This window comes from Ornithorhynchus anatinus, chromosome 19 (genome assembly GCF_004115215.2).
Source record: "Ornithorhynchus anatinus isolate Pmale09 chromosome 19, mOrnAna1.pri.v4, whole genome shotgun sequence".
Taxonomy (NCBI): domain Eukaryota; kingdom Metazoa; phylum Chordata; class Mammalia; order Monotremata; family Ornithorhynchidae; genus Ornithorhynchus; species Ornithorhynchus anatinus.
Window position 1 is genome coordinate 5,677,170 of NC_041746.1, and position 21,853 is coordinate 5,699,022.

Sequence of the window (21,853 nt, forward strand, 5' to 3'; positions counted from 1 at the left end):
AGATTCCATTAGTTAAGTAATTGCCATGGATACAAGGTCCCAGCTGAAGTGTGAGTTTATTGGCCCAGGAAGCATCTCCATTTCCCTCCTTCCCCAAGTCACAGAGGGAACAGGACAGATCCTGTGGTAGCCCAAGAGGTTGACAGGTCATGTGGGTCAGGGGAGAAGTGGCACCCTTCCCGCCCCGCCCCCCCCCAACCAAAACCTCCCTTGTAATTAAATGGGTTGGAGTGGATGTGGATGGTGTTCCTGGATTGGGTCTGACAAGGAGCAAGGTAAGGAAACCAGCTCCTTTTCCACCACCTGCAACCTTTCAGAAGCAACATGGGGCTTAGGCCCACCCCTCACCATGCAAAGCTGAAGCTAAGGTAAGAGATGTTGGTTTCTTTTCCCTTCATCCACCCCAACACGCCCAGCCAACAGCCTGACTGCCCCCATTCTTCCTCCGGGGCACACCTCCACGCTGACCCTGAAGCTGTTTCTCCCTCTGGGGGGCTATACTGGTCATAGCTGGGAGTTCCTCCTGGTTGCAGCTGTTTTTGGGAGGGGCATGAGTACTGGATTGGAGGTGGGAGGGAGGGCGGGTTTAGGTGTGCTGTGGGGAGGAGTTGAGGGCTAAGGATCTTTTGTTTATGAGAGGAAAGAGGAATCTCTGCTTGGGAGAGGGCATGTTCATTTCTCCTCCTGGTCCAGCAACAGCCACACACTTCCTTCCTCTTGCTCTTCTCCCCAGTGGGGAAGGGATTGCTCATGTTGGCTGGGAGATGGCAGAGAGTCCAAAGCAGACGGCCCCCACCCCCTTGCTCTCCCTTCCAGCTGGCTTCTGTCACCTAGTTCCAGTCACGGGATCCTCCAGGCTGGCAGTTCCACTCTTTAAAAGGATGTAGGAAATGCCGAGTGGGGAAGGGTGGCGGTGCTAAGGTCTGGGGCATGACTCCCATCTAGTTCCACTGGCTAGGTCAGTTGGCACACATCCAAGCCCAGCTGCAGTACAAGCTTTCTGGTCCTGCCCTCGGTCCCCATTCACTAACCCAGAACCTGGCTGCTGCTCAGTAACTCCCCTTCCCCCAAGCAGCACCTGACCATTTAGAAAGCAAAAGCGTTTATTGCAATTGATCTTTTACAGAAAGGAAAGCAAGCATCAGTTCCCCACCTCCCTTTGCCCTCTATTCCTTCCTCCCTGCAAGCACCCTGGAAGAAATTACTGCAATTACAGTGAGCCGGGGAGATAGGATAGTGGAAACAGCTTGAGGCCACGGGGTGGGCAAAGGAAGAGGGCTTGGCCAGGGCTTTAGGCAGCCTTAGCTGCAGCGGCTCAACTTCCCTGCCCTCCTGTATCTCAGGGGAAGAGGGGAGAGGCCACACTCGAGCCCCAGCCAAGAACAGCAGTCAACAAACCCGGGCCCCAGAAAGGGTGGCGGGAAGTGCGTTTGGGGAAGGGGAACGGGAGCAGCCGCTGCTGCTCAGTCCCTTCTCTATCCTCACTCCTGCTGCTCCACTCTTCCGATGAACTGGCGGATGTCCTGGGCTAGCAACGCGGGCTCCTCGAAGGCAGCAAAGTGGCCACCGCGGGGCATGTAAGTGTAGGAGACGATGTTCTGGTACTTCAACCGGGCCCAGGAGCGTGGGCAGTGGAGCAATTCATTGGGGAAGGTTGCTAGGCCCGTGGGGACGTACACTGGTATCCTGCAGGTCACAGAGATGTGGTTAGGGCTGGGCTGGGGGTCAGACTCCTCTCCCCTGCCTCCCAAGGTAATTTCCTTCCCTCCTTGACCAGGGTCTGGGAGCAGAGCAAAGAGAACCTCAGGACCAAAGTGACTAGATCCCAATCTCGTTTCTCCTCATCTGCCTCACTCCCCTGCCTGCTTTGTCCCTGGGGGTGGGAGGTGGGGGGCTCCGGTACACTAAGTGCTAGGATGGGATGGAGAGGAGAGGGGTCGAGGCTGAGAGGAATAGGTGAATCTGTTATAAACCCTTCTCCAATGCCCCCCCCAAATGCCTTGAACTGGGGGGGTAGTCTACTTCCAAGCACTAACCCAACCTCATCCCTCAAGACATTCCCAAGTAGGCTGAACCCTCTATTAGGGAAAATCAGGGGACCCTGGCCCTCCCACCCGCCCTGCCCAGAGGAGGCAGACCTAACACCTTCAGCACCTTGCACTCTGGCAGAACTCTTTAAGGCCTCTAAAGAAGGGGTGGGGGTGGATCAAAAACTTGGGCTGGCCCTCCAACCCCCCCCACCCCTAGCCTGTCCCAACCACCCCCAGCTCAGCCCCAATGCTCACTTCTCATGCTTCTCGTGGCCCAACCCTTTCATTAAGTTCTCCCTGTAGAAGCGCTGGGAGGACACGATGGTTCCCGACACCCAGTAGAGCATGACGTTGGTCAGCAGGTCATCCAACGAATACTTCCTGCCAAGACAAAAGCCCATTGAGGGGGCCAGGGACCAGGGTTCTGTGCTGGACCCCACCGGGGTCTCGATGATGACAAAACCAGGTCTGAATGGACTGGCAGCTCCCTCCTTTGTGTGGTAGGGTCATGATTTGAGGCCACCGGTGGGCAAAGGAAAGGGTTACCTACTTCTCCAGCCCTCCATCCTCTAGGTTCCTGAATTCCAGATCTGTCCAGGAGGAGAACTTCTCCAGGATGTAGGCAGCCAACCCTACTGGGGAGTTGTTCAGCGCACAGCCTGGAGAGGGAAAGAACAAGACAAACTCGGGTTTAGCGGGGTTTTTGTCCTCAAGGAATCCACCTGTCATCTCCACCATTTTTTTTCTAAATGGTATTAGCCAAGCACTTACTGTGTGCCAGGCAATGTATTAAGCACTGGGGTAGATAGAAGCTGATCAAGTTGGACATACTCCATGTCCCACATAGGGCTCATAGTTTTAATCCCCATTTTACAGATGAGGCCCAGTGAAGTGACTTGCCCAAGGTCACACAGCAGAGAAATGGTGGAGCAGGGATTACAACCCAGGTCCTGACTACCAGGCCTGGCTCTTTCCGCTAGGCCACCCTGCTTCTCCAGAGAGTCAGTCGAGCAATAGTATTGACTGCGCATAAAATGTTTCTCCTTTGGGGTGAGAGAGATTATGCCAATGCTATGTAGAATAACTAGATGAGTGATGACTTTTTCCCAGATCTCATCTTCCCATCCTATTTCCCTATCTACTGCCCCTTTAACATTTTCACATCACCTATGCATGAGTCCTCACCCTGAAAGCAGTTGGGTATCCACTTCCCCTAAAGTATTCTGGTACGTATCTTTAATTCCATTGCTTCCACTACCTGAACTCTACTACTACTACTACTGATATTTGTTAAGTGCTTTATTAAGTGCTTCCAAGTTGCCAAGGACTGAACTAAACTCTGGGGTAGATACCAGATAGGTCAGACACAATCTCAGTCCCAAATGGGGCTCAAAGATAAATTGGGAGAGAGAATGGGTACTGGCATCTCATGGGTATCTCATGACAATGGATATGGTATCTCATCCATTTCACAGATGAGGAAACTGAGGCCCAGAAGTTAAGTGACTTGCCCAAGGTCACAGACCAGGCAAGTGACAGAGCCGAGATTATAATCCAAGTCTTCTGTCTTCCAAGTCGGGCTCTTTCCAGTTGGCCATGTTGCTTTTAATGTTTCCCCAACGAGATTATAAAATGCTTGAGGGTGGGGATTATTTCTACTAACTCTACTGTACTTACCCAACCACTTAATACAGTGCTCTCTAATTGATTGATAAAGTAACCATGCAAGGGATCAGGGCTGGGAAGCTAAGATGAGCACAGGTTTTCATACCCCTGTAAAGAGTTTTCAGTAGCCTCTGGCCTGGGTCAATAAAAGCTGAACAGAACCCCCGCTCTCTCCCCCTTGCCTGCCCACCTCCTCCCTCCACCCTCCACACATACACTAATCCAGCACCCTGAGATCCCTGCTCACGTGACTTACCTACAGTGTCGGGCTTTGTGGCCTGGATGTGGAGGTAGCCACTTTCCTGAAAAATTGTAGACCAAATTCTCTTGACTGGATAGAGTAGCTGGATGTCTCTCTCCTGAAAGCCAACGAGTCCAGGGAACCAGCGGCCCAGCATGAGAGACGTTATCCGGAAGAACATATTGGTTGTCAAGAAAGCCATATTTAAGTGGAGACCTTTCACGTGCCTAAGAGCAAAGAGAAAAGGAACTGAGCTACACCGTATGTAGGGGGACATTCAGAAAGGCCGATGGGAAGGATGCAAACAAGGCCTGGTCAGCTTTACAAAGGATGAAAACAAGGCCTGGTCAGCTTCAGATTACCAAATTTCCTTGTCTTCCCCCCACTTTTTATGGTATTTGTTAAGCGCTTACTATGTACCAGGAACTGTTCTTAGGACTGGAGGAGATACAGAGAAATCAAGTTGGACACAGTCCATGTCCCACATGAGGGTCACAGTCTTAATCCCCATTTTTAATATCTCTCCCTTGACTGGGGAGATGAAGGATGGAGGTGAAAAGGTCAAAGAGGAAGCCATTCCTATAGTAAAGACAGGGCCACTGTGATAGCTGTTTGGGTGGAGAGGAAGGGCTTCCTTTTTTTATGATATTTGTTAAGTGCTTACTAGTTGCCAGCCACTGTACTAAGAGCTGGGGCACATACAAGCTAATCAGGTTGGACACGTCCATGTCCCACTTGGGGTTCACAATCTTAATCCCCACAGATGAGATATCTGGTTCATTCTGGAAAGAAGAAAGGCCTACCATGATTTGGTGACTGACTAAAAGAGAGAAGAGCCAAGGATAAAACCAAGGCTGTGGGCTAGTTACATATCTAACTTATTTTTATTAATATCTGTCTCCCATTCTAGACTGTAAGCTCACCGTGGGCAGGAAACACATTTACCAACTCTGCTGTACTCTTCCAAGCACTTAGTACAGTGCTCTGCAAACAGTAAGTGCCCAATAAATACCACTGGTTGAGAGGTGGGGATGATGGCAGTGTTGTCAACAACGATAGGAAAGATCAGGGGAGGAGAAGGATTGGGGAGGGCAGAGAAGGATTAAGGGATACCCACTGAAGCTTTTCAGGGAGTATCACTTAGAGGGAAAGTTAGAGATATTGAAGGGAAAAGTTAAGGATGAGAATTGGTTAAAAGGAGTGTGAAACTCACTTGGGTGCTATCTGGGCCATTACAGTGCCAATTGATGATCCCCAGTCGCCACCCTGGACGTAAAATTCCTGAAAGCCCAGTCTGAGCATCAGCTTGTAGAAGATCCGAGCGGCAGCCATGGAGTTGAAGCCTAGAATGTTGCAGGGGAAGCAATGTAAGGCAGAGGGATCCCAGATTCTTTCTGCCAAGGGTATGCCTCAGAAACCCTCCCATGGATGGGCCACCAGACAAATGGATGGACTTCTGCATGAGGGAGATGTTGGAGGGTGGTGGCAGCAGCATTGAGATCAGCTATACTATCGAGTAGATGGGACTCACACCGGCTCTCAGAGGAAAAGAGGAGCTGAGCACTCATTGGCACCAACCTCCTCCTCCTCCTTATCCTCTGCCTCCCCTCTGCCCTTTCCATCCTCTTCTCTGTAAAGCCAAGGTGTCAGTCTTGGACCACAGGAATGGAGCAGATCAGCCCGCACTGCTCTTTCTCCCACTTCCCCTGGTCCTCTAGTCTTCCCAATCTCCTTCTGTGCCTCACAGTCTTGGGTGTGATAGAAACCAAAATGGCACTAGCAGAGGACCAGCATGAAACTTTCTGCTGCTCCCTCAAGCCACCAGCTGGTAGTAACAAAAAACCTCCCAGAGACACTTGTCTGCTATGTGACCTTGGGCTAGTCACTTAACTTTTCGGTGCCTCAGTTACCTCCTCTGTAAAATGGGGATTAAGACTGTGAGCCCCATTTGGGACATAGACTCTGTCCAACCTGATTAGCTATATCTACCCCAGTGCTTAGTACAGTGCCTGGCACATAGTAAGCGCTTAACAAATACCATTAAAAAGCTTACGCAGGAGGGGCAAGCTGGTGAGAAGTGTGATGTGGGCTCATGTGTGTGTGTGGGTGGGTGTGTGGGTGTGTGTGTGTGTGCGCTGGTCTGGAGGAACCCAGGTACAAGTGGAATAGAGCCAGGTAGTTCCGAACATATACATGGACCTCTCTGGGGCAGAATACAGAAGGGGTGGCCTCTGGGGGGAAATTAAGGATCTCAAAGGTGAGCAGAGAGATATTGCTCTGAAATGGGACACAGTCTCAACAAAGGAGAAGAAGATCAAAAAGTGGAGTCTCAAGAGGAATAAGGCCAACTGTCATACTGGAGAGGCACAAGTTGAAAACAAAATGTGCAGTTTGTTACCATAAAAGGACAATTTACAATTCTATAAACTTCAGACTAGCACTTACGTTTCTAAATACCAGATCTTGAATATTCTTTACTACTTAGGTAAAATGCAGAAAGTTATTTTTAAGAATCTTTTTAAAAAAATCAGAACTAATTCCAGAAATAGATTCACTGAAAAACCCTCCAATTCTGTTGAATGAAAGCTGAAGAATGGTTTGGATAAACTCATGGATGAAAGTTCCAGAATGGTTTTCAAGAAGGAAGACTGCAGAATGTCAGCTCCTTGTGAGCTGGGGCCATATTCACCAACTCAGTCGTATTGTACTTTCCCAAGTGCTTAGTACAGTGCTCTGCACAGACTAAGTGCTCTATGTTAGATGGTCCATCCCTAACCACTATGATGGACAGAAATAACTGGTATTTGTTAGCACTCACTGTGTGCCAAGCACTGTGCTAAGGGTCACATGGCTAATATCACATGGCTATTCTAAGCATTCTATTACCCCTGGTGGAGACAGAATACTAGGCTGGAATGGACCTCTGACTAAGCCCAAGAGTGGCACAGGTTTGGTCTAACAGAATGCTCCACAAGGAAGGATAATGACTGTGATATTTTTCTGCAACTAAATCAGGGTACCTCTAACTGGAGAGCATAAGGGAAAAAAGTTATTACCACTTTACATTTCCAATTCAAATGGAGATGTTCATTTCATTTGGCAAAGGGAACCCAGAAATGGTGTGCATTATAATTACAATCTTATACTGCAAAAATGTAGGCGTATGAAGTTTATACTCTCGTAGACAGGTTTAGTATGAAATGTAAATCTCTCCATACAGTGAGGTTGGGCATGTTTAGTCTAAAATGAAAACCTCTTTTCCCTTGAGTATAGTACTTTACAAAGGTAAACATAGGCATAACTGCTTCTTCAAGTCGCCCTAAATTAGGCTCTTACGAAAAGCTCATTAATTATTGACAGCCAACCTAAGAAACCTGGCCATTGTCAGTTTACCACTTAAGGGAGCCCTTCCAAATTTTAACCCAATTATTGTTATGTGGTAGAAAGAGTGCAGGAGACAGAGAGAAGGGAGGAGCTTTGGGGATAGGTCCTGGATGAAAGGAAGAAACAAGAGAGGAGTAGAGGGAAAAAGGGGAGAGAAGACAAGGCAGAATGAGAGTTTGAAGAACATGGCGGGGCAGGGGAGGAAACATGCTGCCAAATCGTGAGCCACACTCCCCAAAAATGTTATGTCCTGGGTCGACCTGGACCTCCTCGGGTCTCTGCAGGGCCCACTTCATCAGGATCCACAGGGCTTTCTGGTCCCTCAACTGTTAAGGCGGGGCAGGGCCCCTCTAAGGGCCTGGACACAGACCCACCCATCTGGCTGGTCTGCCCTGACCTCACCTCCTTCTGCCCTGACAAGATGCCAGCCCCGGCTCCTTCCAACTCCCTGCTGGACCATTTCCAGATCCTTCCTCCTTGTCAGCATCAAGGACCCCCTGCCTAAATTACAGCGGACTTCCCCAACCCCGGAACAGATCATCAGGGCAGGCAGGCGGGCGGGCAAAGGCTTTCCCGCTCCATGGGCCAGCCACTTTACCTTGCTTGTGAGATGCCTCGGAGAATCCATAGCCAGGAATGGAGGGACAGATGACCTCAAAGATGTGCTCGTCGCTCAAGCCGTGACTCTTGGGGTCGATCAGGAGGGGAATGATCTTATAGAACTCATAGAAGGAACCGGGCCAGCCGTGCAGCATCAGCAAAGGTTTTGTCCTCTGGCCTGGGGGCACGTTGGGGGGCTTCGCGTGGAGAAAGTGGATGTCGATCCCTGTGGGGAACAGAGCACAGTAGTAAGGGTCCTGGGACAGATGGTCTCAGAGGTAATAATAATAATAATAATGCTGGTATTTGTTAAGCACTATGTGCCGAGCACTGTTCTAAGCGCTGGGATAGACAAAGGCGAATCAGGTTGTCCCACGTGGGGCTCACAGTCTTAATCCCCATTTTACAGATGAGGGAACTGAGGTACAGAGAAGTTAAGTGACTTGCCCACAGTCACACAGCCGACAAGTGGCAGAGCTGGGATTCGAACTCATGAGCCCTGACTCCAAAGCCCGTGCTCTTTCCACTGAGCCACGCTGCTTCTCCTAAGAGGTCCGGCCTGTGCCTGGGTAAGAAGCACCAGATCCCACTGGGGCCCTGGGGTCGGGGGGGAAGGAAAGGCGGGGGAGGCAAGACCACTGCCACCCTGAGGGTAGAGCATTGTTCCACCAAATGGGGAGAATTCCAGAAAACACTTTCCTGGCAGAACGCTGGTAAGATGTGGTAGAGAACGCTCTCCAGACGGGGGCAGCCTCTAACTCAATGGGAAAAGCGGGGAGGGCTGGCAACATGGGATGGTCACATACAAAGGAGTCCCAAAAATCAAGGGACAAATGGAAATACTGTTCTTCTGGGGAGTGCTCCACAAGCCCTTTTCCAGAGAAGCCACACACAGGTTAAAGTTGCAGGGCATCTGGGTTCTAATCCCGACTCTGTCATTTGCCTGTTGTGTGACCTTGGGCAAGTCACTTTAGCTTCTCAGAGCTGCGGTTTCCTCCTCCGTAAAATGAGGGTTTAATACCTGTTCTCCCTCCCATCTTAGACTGTGAGCTCTCTATGTCCCACCTGATTATTTTATATCTACCCCAGTACTTAGTACAGTGCTTGACACACAGTAAGCACTTAACAAACACCACATTCATTCTTACCCAGGGATGAGGGAGACTTCCCCGACTGTGAGGATTGTTAAGCCTGAAGATTCTTTGCTGAGAAAAACTCTAGATTACTCCACCAGGACACTTCCAACCCTGGAGGTCAGTAAATTTCTCAATCTCTCATGAGAAATAGTGTGGCCTCTAAAGGTTAGAGCACAGGCCTGGGAGTCAGAAGGACCTGGCTCTGTCACTTGTCTGGTGTGTGATCTTGGGCAAATCACTTCACTTTCTGGGCCGTAGTTACCACATCTGTAAAATGGGTATTAAGCCTGTGAGCCCCACATGGACTGTGTTCGACCTTGTATCTACCCCAGTGCTTATTACAGTGCCCGGCACATAGTAAGCACTTAACAAATACCATTTAAAAAAAAAATCTGGTTGAAAACCCAAGTGTCTGAGGAGCTGGGGTACGCCATGGCTACAAGGGCCTCCAAGAGGTTTGTACCTGGACAATTGACTCGCATCTCCTCCCCTCTCCTCCAGCTGCCTGTTGACTCTCTTTTGGGCCTGTCTTTAGTGAGGGGTTGGCGGGGCACCCTGGACACCTACCCTCGATTTTGGTTTTGAAATGGGGGTATTGATTGAGAATGTCTACTTGTTTCTTCCAGTCAAATGTATTCCTCCAGTAGTCCGTGACCTTCTTGAGGTAATCCAAGTTAAACCCGCAGCGGAAGCTACTGTCCTCCAGGGGTGGGGTGAAGCGGGTCTCATCGATCCTCCGATGTAAATCCTAGAGGGAAACGACCCAAAGAAGGGGACAGTGATGCAGCAGAAAATGTCCTTGGGGACCAGTGACCAGGCCCCAGTCAAACAACTCTGGTGAGGAAAAGGCCGACTAGATGTCCGACCATCTCAGGCAGGTCACGGCCTCTGGGTAGGAGGCCCTATTCTGGAAGTCCACAAAAAAACAAGTAAGTTCAGTGAATATCTTCTTTCTTTAAAGTACACTGGTTGTTTGAAATGTGCAAAGCACCAGGCTGTTAGAGATTACACCAAAAGCAATCCACATATTTTATTGCATTCTACACTTTGGAATGTGTATATTTCACTTGGTGTTTTAACTCTTATAATCTCCAGGCAAATAAAGTGAACAGCACTAAATTACACCTTAACCCTGGTCCAGGGAAACCAGATATTGAGGGAGTCAGTGATCAGGGCAGATGAGGTTAACCTGGCAAGGAAACCAGTTACCAGGGGTCAGCAACTTTGCCACTCAAAATTTGTTAGGGAGGGAAGGAGCTGCAAAGATATGTGAAATCACAGAAAATAACCTCCCAGAATTCTCTTCTGAAATCTCTGGCTCCCACTTCAGAACATAAATTCCTTGCAGATAGGGGAACAGTGTGGCCTAGTAGGAGTCAGAAGGACCTGGGTTCTAATTTTACCGCCGCCACATCTGCTGTGTGACCTCTGGCAAGTCACTTCACTATCTGTGCCTCAGTTACCTCATCTTTAAAATGGGGATTAAGATCGTGAGCCCCATGTGGGACAGGGACTGTGTCTAACGTGATTATCTTGTACATACCCAAGCGCTTAGAACAGTGCCTGGCACACAGTGCTTAACAAATACTGTAGGGAAAAAAAATAAATCTTGTGTTTCTGTTCTACTTTCTCAAGCCCTTAGGACAGTGCATGGTCCCAAGTAAGTGCTCAATCAATACCTTTGTTATTGCCTTACCTCCCTTTGGCTGCCCTGGGAAATTACCCTTTTTTATGGTATTTGTTAAATGCTTATTATATGCCAGGCACTGTACTAAGCAGTAGTGTAGATCCAAACTAATTCAACTGGACACAGTCCATGTCCCACATGGGGCTCACAGTCTGAATCCCCATTTTACAGATGAGGTAACTGAGTCACAGAGAAGTGAAGTGACTTGCCCGAGGTCATACAGCAGACAAGTGGCAGAGTCAGGATTAGAATCCAGGTCCTTCTGTACCAGCAGCCTCTGATTTCTCCCCAGCGGATCTGACTTCTTTCCCTTCCTCTTCATTCAGTCAATCAATGGTATTTATTGAGCACTTACTGAGGGCAGAGCAGCATACTAAGAACTTGGGAGAGTACAGTATGATAGAGTTGGTAGACACGATCTCCCCGCACAAGGAGCTTCCAGTCTTGATGGGAAGCAGACAATAAATTACAAAGGGGAAATGGCAAAAGTATAAGGATCTGAACATAAATGGTGAGGGACAAATATCAAGTGCTTAAAAGTATAGATCCAAATGCATAGGCAACACAGAAGCGAGAGCAAGTAGGAAAAATGAGAGCTTAGTCAGGGAAGACTACCTGAGGGCTTTGAAAGGGAAGGGAAGAAGGGGGTGGAGAGGAAGGACATGGGCAAGAAGTTGGCGGCAAGACAGAGGTACAATGAGTGGACCGGCATTAGGAGCAACGAGGTATGTAACAGGAGATGAGTGAGAGTCTGGAGCAGAGGCTGATTTTCTCCTTGCACCGTTCCCCACCCCAGCAAGGACATCACCTTACCTTGATCTCCTCTTCTGAGGTTTCCACGGTGAACGGGCGGATGCTTTCATCTTCAGCTATGGTGGGCTTCTTGCCTGCCCCCCACCACCCATCTCCAATGAGCAGGGTTTCCTCCTTCTTCCTGGACACAAACAGGTAAATGACCAGGCCCAGCACCGTGGCCAAGAAGATTTCCAACCACATGATGTCTGAAAAAACAAAACAAAAAATGAGGAGGTTAGGCAGAGACACTCTGCTCAGAAAACACTCTGCTCAGAAACAGTGGCTCAATTTGATGGGCACAGAGGTTAAATTGAATGCTTACTGACTGCAAAGTGCCACTGTAACCTCCTTGTAGTCAGGGAACGTGGCTACCAAATCTATAGTACTATACTCTCCGAAGTGCTCTGTACACAGTATGCACTTAATACCACTGATTGATACAACAGGAACAAGATCCATTTCCCTGTCTTCAAGGAGCTTAAAATCAAATGGGGGAAATGGATGAACAAGAGCCTCCTTGCTGGCTCATTCCAATTCCCTTTCTTGGTCAGGGAAGGTTAATGGGGAATGCTGGGTAGGGCTGTGGTGATGCAGGAGGGACGAGTCCACATCCTGCTCATCTTTGGCAGCCGTGGTGGTCCCTGTGGCTACAGTTGTGACCACTGGACTCTGAGTCACAAAGAGCCTGAAATTCTCTTCCTCTAGCCTCAGTCACCTACTGATTTCTGTTTTTATTGTGTGTTTTTGTCTGTGTCTTTATGAAGCCTTGATGTTTTGCTTCATCTCTCCTTATATAGCTCCACTCTCTACTCCTCCCTTATAGTTTAAAAAATTATTATTATTATTATTATGCTATTTGTTAAGCACTTACTATTAAGCACTGTTCTAAGTGCAGGGGTAGATACTAGATAATCAGGTTGGACACAGTCCCTGTCCCACATGGGACTCACAGTCTAAGGAAGAGGGAGTAAGATTTAATCCCCATTTCACAGCTGAGGAAATTGAGGCACAGAGAAGTTAAGTGACTTGCCCAAGGTCACACATTAAGGAATTCATAGAGAATCCAGGTCCTCTGACTCCCCGGCTCATGCTCTTTCCCCTAGACCATTGTGAGCTCCCAAAGACCAGGGACCATGTCTAATTCCCATTCTTGTACTCTTTCCCAGCGCTTAGTATAGTGCTCTGCTCCTAGTAAGTGCTTCATAAATATGATTGCTACTTTTAAGTGGTTTGGAACTAGACAGAACAAAACCAAGAAGTTCTGACTTGGGAAAGTTTACTCTTTGTCAGGAATCCTTTAAAGCAAGGGGTCATTAGCCACCCAGTGGCTTAAACTCTACCTTCCCTGGCTGGTTGTCCTGGCTTTCCCTTGCTTTCATCTTTTTAGCCAGAGTTTGGGGGGGGGGGTTATCCAACACAACAATGCAGAGAAAATTAAAAGGGGCCAGGAGACTAAATAAGTTGTAACCTCCCCCGTTTCTACCCAGCAGCTAGAATGACTTCAGTCAAACTGAGCACACCCAGACAGCCACTCCTCATCCTCATTCAAAGGTCTGGCACAGTGTAACCTTATGCTCCTGGGATAAGGCACAGGAGGCTCCCCAGCTCTGGGCTATTGGGTTTCCTGGGGCTGAGGTTGCTCAACAGCCCAGGCACTCTCTCCCCATGTTGCCACTGGCTCTGAGCTTCCTCAAACAAAGCAGTTTGGCCCAAGGGAGTCCAGGGTCAGCTGTGTTGCAAGAGCAGCATTATGGCATTTGTTAAGCACTTACTATGTGTTGAGTACTGTTCTTCAAGTTAATCGAGTTGGACACAGTCCCTGTCCCCGTTGGTAGGATGGGGAACAGTATTGAATCCACATTTTACAGTGGAGGAAATTGAGGCACAGAGAAATGAAGTGACTAGAACCCAGGTCCTCTGACTCCCAAGCCCGTGCTCATTCCACTAGGTTGCACTGCCCAAGACAGAAATGTGCTTCCCATCAGCCACGCGCATGGTGGCAAAAGGTTCCCAGCGAGATAGGGGCTGCAGGTCTCCTGTAACCTCCTCCTCTCTCTGCCTCCAGGGACATTCAGCAGCATTTCTGCCCTGACTTCACAAAGGTTTTCCAGGCAGCATTCCAAGCATCATAGAAAAGGGGACTTGCTATTCTCAAGATCCCACGCCCTTTCCTGAAGTCTCAGGACACAATCCTTTCTTAGACTGACTTAAAAATAAAAATTAATAAGGCTCAGGCTTGCTTCCCAAATCCCACTCCCAACTTCAGACCAATGGGGCAGGGAGAATGACTGGCAAGTGCAGCAGGCTATGAAGTGCAGGAGAGGAGAGAAAAAGGGGGAGAGGGGAGAGACAGAGGGTGGTGGGTGGTGGGATCAGAAAGGCATGTATCACCGGCTAACGGGCTCATCAAACACTGGAGCTTTTGCTGTTTTTTTTTAAGTAAGCATTTATTATCTGCCATGCACTGTTCTAAGCCCTGGGGTTGATACAAGCTAATAGGTTGGTCACAGTCCATGTCCCACATGGGGTTTGCAGTTTTAATCCCCATTGTACAGAACAGGTAACTGAGGCACAGAGAAGTTAAGTGATTTGCACAAGGTCACACAGCGGACAAGTGGTGGAGCCGGGATTAGAACCCAGGTCCTTCAGACTCCCAGGCCTGTGCTCCATCCATTAGGCCTCGCTGCTTCTCGTCTCTCCTGGCCTGAAATGTGTCTACCAACTCTGCTGTATTATACACTCCCAAGCGCTTAAATATAGTGCTCTGCATTCAGTAAGCACTGATTAAATACCATTGATTGATATTTATTTTTCCAACAGTGCTATATTTCTCTCCACAACCCAATTCAAAAAATAATTTCTTCTCTCCCTGGATTTCCAAAACTCTCTTTCTCACCCCGGCTGCCCAAACACTAAGCTAGACACCTCACAGATCCCACAGATAAAAATCCAATACATCTTTGGTGGTTATGTGGCCCTAAGCCCCCAGTTGCAAGATTACAAGTTTGAGAGAAGAACGCAACAGACGTTTCCTTTGTCACCTGTGGGATCTGCTTCCAATAAGGACCCACAGTTGTTGAGACCCAGGGCTTTCTGAGCCCTGGTGAAATTCAAGCAGGTTTTGGGAAAATAGAACAACAAAAGCCTGCTTTAAGTCCACTGAGTTTCCACTCACTTACTCCCTGCAGCACTGGAATGGAACTGTATTTCAATACTACCGCATCAACAATTCATTACAAGGGGTGCTTATAACTGCTTTAAGTTCACTGCTCATTGGAAATAGTGAACTTTAGTTACAATACCAAAATTATTATTATTATTAGCTAGCTCCCTCTGCAACAAACTACTTTAATTACCCCGAAGCACAAAGCACCCCCAGATTTTGGTGGTTTGAAACGACAGGTAGTACTGAGTTGGCTCAAAACCAAAGTCAAAAAGGTATTCAGCAATACAAACAAGTATAAACAAAACTGCATTTTTGGTTGTTGTGAAATTTGCACTGGCTTATTTGCCACTGTGTCGCAACGTAGGACCACTGAGCAAACAGTCCATCTCCTGCCAAAGAACACCAGATAGGAGGGTTTGGAATTAATGGTTTAATGGCTAACTGAGGTGGCTGATGGGTAATGAGGCAGTGGCTCCAGCACCATCCCAAGACAAGTCCACTGAGACAGTGGCTCCAAGCTGGGCCGTTTAGGTCCTGGAACATTCCAACTTCGCCTTTCCCAAAGTGGGTTTAAAGACTCAACTGACTCCCTGATATATAACATTCTGTTGCTTTCTACCAAGGACAGAAAAATCGCAGGGGACCTTCCCAATCCCCCTAGGCCCCACCTTCAGAGAACCTTCTGGGTCTTGATTATCCCAGTTCTGGGACAAGTACTCTCCATATCTTTAAGTTATATATCATGAATTATTTATTCATACTGATGTGTGTCTCCCCCTCTAGACCGTAAACTCACTGTGGGCAAGGAATTTATCTGCCAACTCTTAAGAATCAGCGTGGTCTGCTGGATAGAGCACAGGCCTGGGATTCAGAAGGACCTGGATTCTAATTCCGGCTCTGCCACTTGTCTACTCTGTGACCTTGGGTAAATCACTTCACTTCTCTGGGCCTCAGTTACCTCATATGTCAAATGGGGATTAAGACTATAATCTTAATAGTCTTGGCACACAGTAGACACTTAAATACTATTTACAAAAAACCCAAACCCTCTGTTGCACTCTCCCAAAAGCTTAGTACAATGCTCTGCACATAGTAAGCACTCAATAAATACCATTGATGATGATTATGAGAATGAGAGTTTCCAGGCAGGGCTAAAAAAGGCAGCTTTTTGCTGTTTAGAGAGCATAATCTGCATAGGTGATATCATTTTAAATCAAAAGTTCTAAAGCGGCCATTATAAACTTCCGCTACACTGATAGATTTCTAACCTGTTAAACCTATATGGCCTCTTTTTGGGGAGATGCATAGATTTTGTACAGGTTTTTGATCTGGGTAGTTGTATTTGTAATTATATTTTCTCCTCCTGCTAAGTGAAAGAGAAACTGGCTTCACATGGTTACAGTAGCCACTGTACTCCACTGCCTATTAATCCTGACAAGATGAGAGGAAAAAAAATACCTTTCTAGCCTACCTTTGGAATTTTGATACTCAAACCAAGACTTTTCCATGGAAGCATTAAATCCATCAATGCCCACAGAAGGTCCTCCCCCTCTCCCTTCCTCTCCCCTCAGCACTGTGCTCATTTGTATATATTTTTATTACCTTATTTATTTTGTTAATGAGGTGTACATCCCCTTGATTCTATTTATCGTGATTAAGTTGTCTTGGTTTTGTCTGTCTGTCTCCCCCAATTAGACTGTAAGCCCGCCAATGGGCAGGGATTGTCTCTGTTGCCGAACAGTACATTCCAAGCGCTTAGTACAGTGCTCTGCACATAGTAAGCGCTCAATAAATACTACTGAATGAATGATTCAGATTTCAGAGAATAGTATGTGGCTTATACTCTGCTAGCTTGGCTTCCTCCCCATTATTAATTTACCCCACTCCACTCCCCACCTTCATTTTCCTCCAGCCCCAAACCATGAGCAAAATTACCCAGGCAATTTTCTGTGTTGGGGTATTAAAAGCATGTTTTCTTAGTCTGACTGAAAGAGATAGAGAAAGAGAGAGAGTGTGTGTGTGTACACACACACACACACACAAGGCATCAAAAGGTCTGTGGAGATAGGGCAGCATTATGGGCAGACTTTCCCATGCTTTTTATTTTGTGTCAGACTTTCTGTGGTTTTAAAATTAGAGATAAAGTTAAAAAAGGCTAAATACATTAGCGAAGCTGGGTGGCCTGTGGCCTGGTGGAAAGACCATGCTGGGAGTCAGAGGATTGAGTTCTAATCCTGGCTCTGCAAATTGCTTGTTGTGTGACCCTGGGCAAGTCACTTAACTTCTGTGTGCCTCAGTTTCCTCAACTGTAAAATGGGGATTAAATATCTCCTTACTTAGACCATGAGTTGAAACCCATGCAGGACAAACTGTGTCCCACCTGATTGATTTGTATCTACCCCAGCTCTTAGAACAGTGCTTGACACATAGTACGCACTTAAATACCATAATAATTAATGGGCTTAGGCAAAGTACTGTGAAGCCAAAGCATTTTAAATATTCCACATGCCACTCTGATCAGGTATAATATGTAGATTGTCAGCCATGGATAAGTACCCATCAATATCTGGAGGACTGAGATGTACTTTGATTAGAAAAAAGGTTGAGGAAAGGGCTTTCACTTATTGTTATTGCATTTCACAGTTTTACTTTGCCATTACTCGAAGGAACAGCCTTGTATGCCAAGTTTACTTTGGGACAGAGGTCACTGGGTTGGTTGAGTCAGAAATGGACTGATGTTCCCCTAGGGTGGACAAAGGGTCAGAAGTCTTTATAATCCTCACCCCCTCTACCCACCCCTGCAGGAGTAAATATATCTATAAAGATTTTTTTTTGACCTGGTAATATTGAAATCAATTAAATAATCTTATTCTCTGATTCCAAGTAAATACCAAATCTAGCAGTCGTAAAAATGCTAATGCTGAACCATTCGCTCACTAGAGAAGCCGGGTAGCCTAGTAAATAAAGCACGGGTCAGGGAGTCAGCAGGACCTGAGTTCTAATGTCCGCTCTGTCAGTTGTCTGCTGTGTGACCTTGGGCAAGTCACTTCACTTCTCTGAGCCTCAGTTACCTCATTAAGACTGTGAGCCCACCCGATTAGCTTATCTACCCAGTGCTTAGTACAGTGCCAGGCACATAGTAAGCACTTAACAAATACCATAAAAAAAGCTGGAGGTGTTCCTTTTTACAGTGGGCCAGAAGTTCAAGGCAAACCACTCAAGTGTGCTTGGAGCGAGGGGTCTCCAGTTTACCTTCCCCACCAGAATTGGGAAGCACAGTTGATATGCCCTCATTCCCAATTCTGTATAGCATTTATGCTTTCAGTCCCAGGACCGTGGGTGACCCTGAAGGCAAAGGAGGGGGGGACTATCTCCTCTTGGCAGCCCAACTCTGGGTTACAGGGATCCTTAAGGACAGGGCTGTCATCTACAAGTTCTACTGTACCCTCCCAAGAGCTTTTAGCACCCTGTTCTGCACAGAACAGGAGCTCAATAAAGACTAACGATGCTGATCAAGCCCAGGTGTGTGCAGGGCCCAGCTCCGCATCTCTCCTGACTCCGTTCAGCCTATTTTCCCCACAACCCACCCACAATGGGGAGGATCAGAAGTTAGAAAGCACCCTGAAGTGAGTTCTGCCCCTGAGGTTTCACGATGCAAGGGAACGTTCATGACTTAGGCGGGGGAGGAGGCGGCACACAAAATGAAGAGGTAAGGAAAAGTTAGGGGATTTAGTCCCCCTTTTTTATGGTATTTGTTAAATGCTTACTCTGTGTTAGGCACTGTATTATATGCTAGGGTAAATACAAACTAATCAAGTTGGACAGAGTCCTTGCCTCACATGGAGCTCAGTCTTAAACCCCATTTTACAGAAGAGGTAACTGAGGCATAGAGAACTGAAGTGACTTCCCCAAAGTCACACATTAGATAGATGGAGGAGGCATGATTAGAATCTAGATCCTTCTTATTTCCAGGCCTGGGCTCTATCTGCTAGGCCCGCTACTTCTTGCATCTAAATAGCAGTTTATTCTCTTACCAAATTTTCCATGCCAATGAACACAAAGCCCCCACCCTTACAAGAATTAAATTTCAATCATAAGGACAATGAAGGATATCTGTATTTATACCAGTAAACCAGCACAGAATTAACCCTGCTCTTGACCAATGGGATGGAAATTGGCTGAAGATTGCTCTGTATGAAGACAATACTTCTGTCCTACCTGCTGCTTAGACTGAATTTTTTTCTTAAAGGGATAAATGTTTCTTTTTAAATTTAAAGGGGAGTGTACTGTAGTTCAGAAACAAACATATGCTGCAGTGTTTGCCTGTCTCAATAGTCAATGTTATTTATTAAGCACTTACTGTTTACAGAGTACTGTACTACATGCTCCAGAGAGTACAATTCAGCAGAGTTAGTTGATAGACACATTCCCTGCCCTCACCAGCTCCCAGTTTAAAAGGGAGCTCCAATTCTAAAGGAGAACGTTGTTAACATCTTAAAATATTGATTCTAATGAAACTATGAAGACAGCTCAACATCAGTAATTGTTAAACAACCGCTGTATGCAAATCATTATGCCAGATCTGGAGAGGAATAAAAAAATAAACTCAAGGTCCCTACCTCTAGGAATCTGCAACCTAATATGGCAGACAAAAATAAACACACACACATATATATAAAGGAAATATATAAACATATATTTTATATAAATATATACTTTTTAATTTATATTTAAATATATATTTATATAATATATAATGGATCACATCCAACAGAAGCAGTAAGGCACGTTAAAGATGCATAAGAACATGAACACATTAATTCAATTGTATTTATTGAGCACTTACTAAGTGCAGAGCACTGTACTAAGTGCTTGGAATGTACAATTAATTTACAGTGCTGGCTGGAGTGTACCAAGCAGAGTGCCTGTGGCCAGCTGAGGGTAATGCAGGAAGTCTCAGGGTGCAGATTAGCTTTTCATAGTTTGGAAGCAAGGAAATGGCTTGGCAAAATGGATGAAGGAGAACACCCAGCACTGGAAAGAGCCCAGATGGAATTGTCCGCACATGCTGACATAGGCATGGCTCTGCAGCAGAAGAGGACAGAATGCAGGCTGCTTGGTGAAGTGGAGAGCAGGACGGAGAGAGAATAAGTCTGGAAAAAGACTCCTAGCCGGTGAAGAGCTTTAAAGTCCGCAGATGGAAGTTGTAACTTGTTACTCAGAGCAATTACAAATCATTCCAGACTTCTGACATGATGAGAGAGCGTTTCAGATTTTAAAAGTGTGTGGGGCTGGGGGGTTGGAGGGGTGGGGGAGAGACAGGGACAGGAGCTGGGAGAGTAATCATCTGATGGTGTTGAAGTTGATAGAAGTAGAGGATTTTTTGTGGGGGCGGGGGGTGGAGGACTTGATGAGTCCCATACGGTTGTGGATAGACAGATTCAGTATTATGTGGCAATATCTGATGTATTTCAGAAAGAAAGAAATGAATAATGGTGGGAGGGTGAGAAGCTAGCTTAGCTTAAAAATACATCATTGATCATGTAGTTAAGTCTACCAACCCTGTAGTATTGAACTCTCTCAAGTGCATAGTAAGTGCTCTACCCCACCGTAAGTAATGAATACCACTGACTGAGTGAGGTAATACGTTAGCGATGGTGTAAACAGATGTGATTTTGCGACTTTTGGTTAGAATGAAACACGTTTCTCTAAATAAGGTAGACCATCAGTTTACACCCAGTTCTGAATATACTGGTGACAGAGAGCAGTGAAGAGAGTTCTCAAAAGGAGCTCCAGTGCTAGCAGGGGAGAGTAAAATCAAAATAAATTAATTTCAAATGAGTTTAATACATAGATTTGTAAGAAGGCATTTACTTTGATTTTCCAAAAAAGCTCCCAAGTATTGATTCACTAGCCTTAACACTGTGTAGAGAGAAAAAGTATAGTACTCTGCACAAAGTGGTCAATACATACTGTTGACTGATATATTAATTTTGGCCACGGACTCTAGGATGCCTTCCGCTAGACTGAACAGAAAAGCAGCCTTAATATTTGAAATAAATTGTTGGAAGGCTACCCTGGCATTCTCCTTAAGTTCCTGATGGAAAAGGAAGTGGGTCCTGTTGTCCCTCCTACAGAGACTGTGTCCAACCTAATTAACTTGTACCTACCCAAGCGCTTAGAACAGTGTCTGACACGTAGTAAACGCTTAACAAATACCTTAAAGAAAAAAGGTCGGTGAAAGGAGCAGGAGGGCAAGAGAGGGGAGTGTTGGGGAGGGTAGGGGTGCAGGGAAAGGGGAGCCACAGGTGGGCAAGAGAGGGGAGTGGTGGGGGGAAGGGGGTGCAGGGAATGGGGAGCCCACTCAGGAAGGGGGGTAAAAAATACAATTTTTAAATGGTAGAGAAGAGGAGGGAGGAATGCCAGCTTCCCAGATGGGTCCCCGAGGCTGATGGCTACCCCTTGCTCCCCTATTTGAGTTGGTCCCCCGGTCCCCACCCCCATCCCAGCTTTTTCCTGGAGGTGGGAAGGAAGGGCACAAACTCCCCTCCAGCTCCGGCCCCGAGTGGGCCCCGCTCTTCCCTCCTGAGACCCTAACCCCGGGGGGGGGGGGCCCAGGAGCAGGAAGGTTTCGCTCCTCGAATACTTACGGTGTTGTGGTTCCCTCGGAAAGCCACGGGAAGGCTGCCACTCCGGACGAGCGGGTTGCAGCAGCAGCTTGCAGCGTGCAACGGCAGCTTGCAGCAGCAGCTTGCAGCGTGCAACGGCAGCTTGCAACAGCAGCTTGCAGCAGCTCTGCTCCGCCCCGCAGAGCCGCGTTGCGCCCTCCTCCCGGGAGGGTTGGTCGGGGAGGAGGGGTCGCAGGGCCCGCCCTGGGCCCTGGGACAGCAAATGGAGGAGCCTGGCAAGGGCAGTTTTGCAACCCGAGCGTTGGGAAGTGGAAATGCAAACTTGAGAGAGACCGACCTGACGTGCTCAGCTTCCCCAAGCCCTTCCTAAATGGCTCTGTTTGCCCTGGCCATCCTCTCCTATGTTCACTTTCAACTCAACCTGCACCTTATCTTCGTAGTGCCCCTTCACCCCCAAATTGTTAGGGTTTCATTTTTGAAAAGACACCGACTTTGAGGTATATAATTCCATTTTATTTAT

At 47.2% G+C, this 21,853-nt stretch overlaps 1 protein-coding gene across 1 annotated transcript; it reads right to left on the reverse strand.

The window, feature by feature from the left end:
* Positions 1-1,085: 1,085 nt before the first annotated feature.
* EPHX1 (epoxide hydrolase 1) lies at positions 1,086-21,489 on the reverse strand. The gene is made up of 9 exons (XM_029047572.2): positions 21,355-21,489; positions 11,557-11,744; positions 9,624-9,804; positions 7,919-8,146; positions 5,150-5,279; positions 3,952-4,163; positions 2,581-2,689; positions 2,286-2,411; positions 1,086-1,686 (listed from the first exon to the last, which is right to left on the reverse strand). Exons 2-9 carry the CDS (start codon positions 11,737-11,739, stop codon positions 1,482-1,484), a joined length of 1,374 nt encoding a protein of 457 aa, XP_028903405.1. The 5' UTR covers positions 11,740-11,744; positions 21,355-21,489; the 3' UTR covers positions 1,086-1,481.
* Positions 21,490-21,853: the final 364 nt, after the last annotated feature.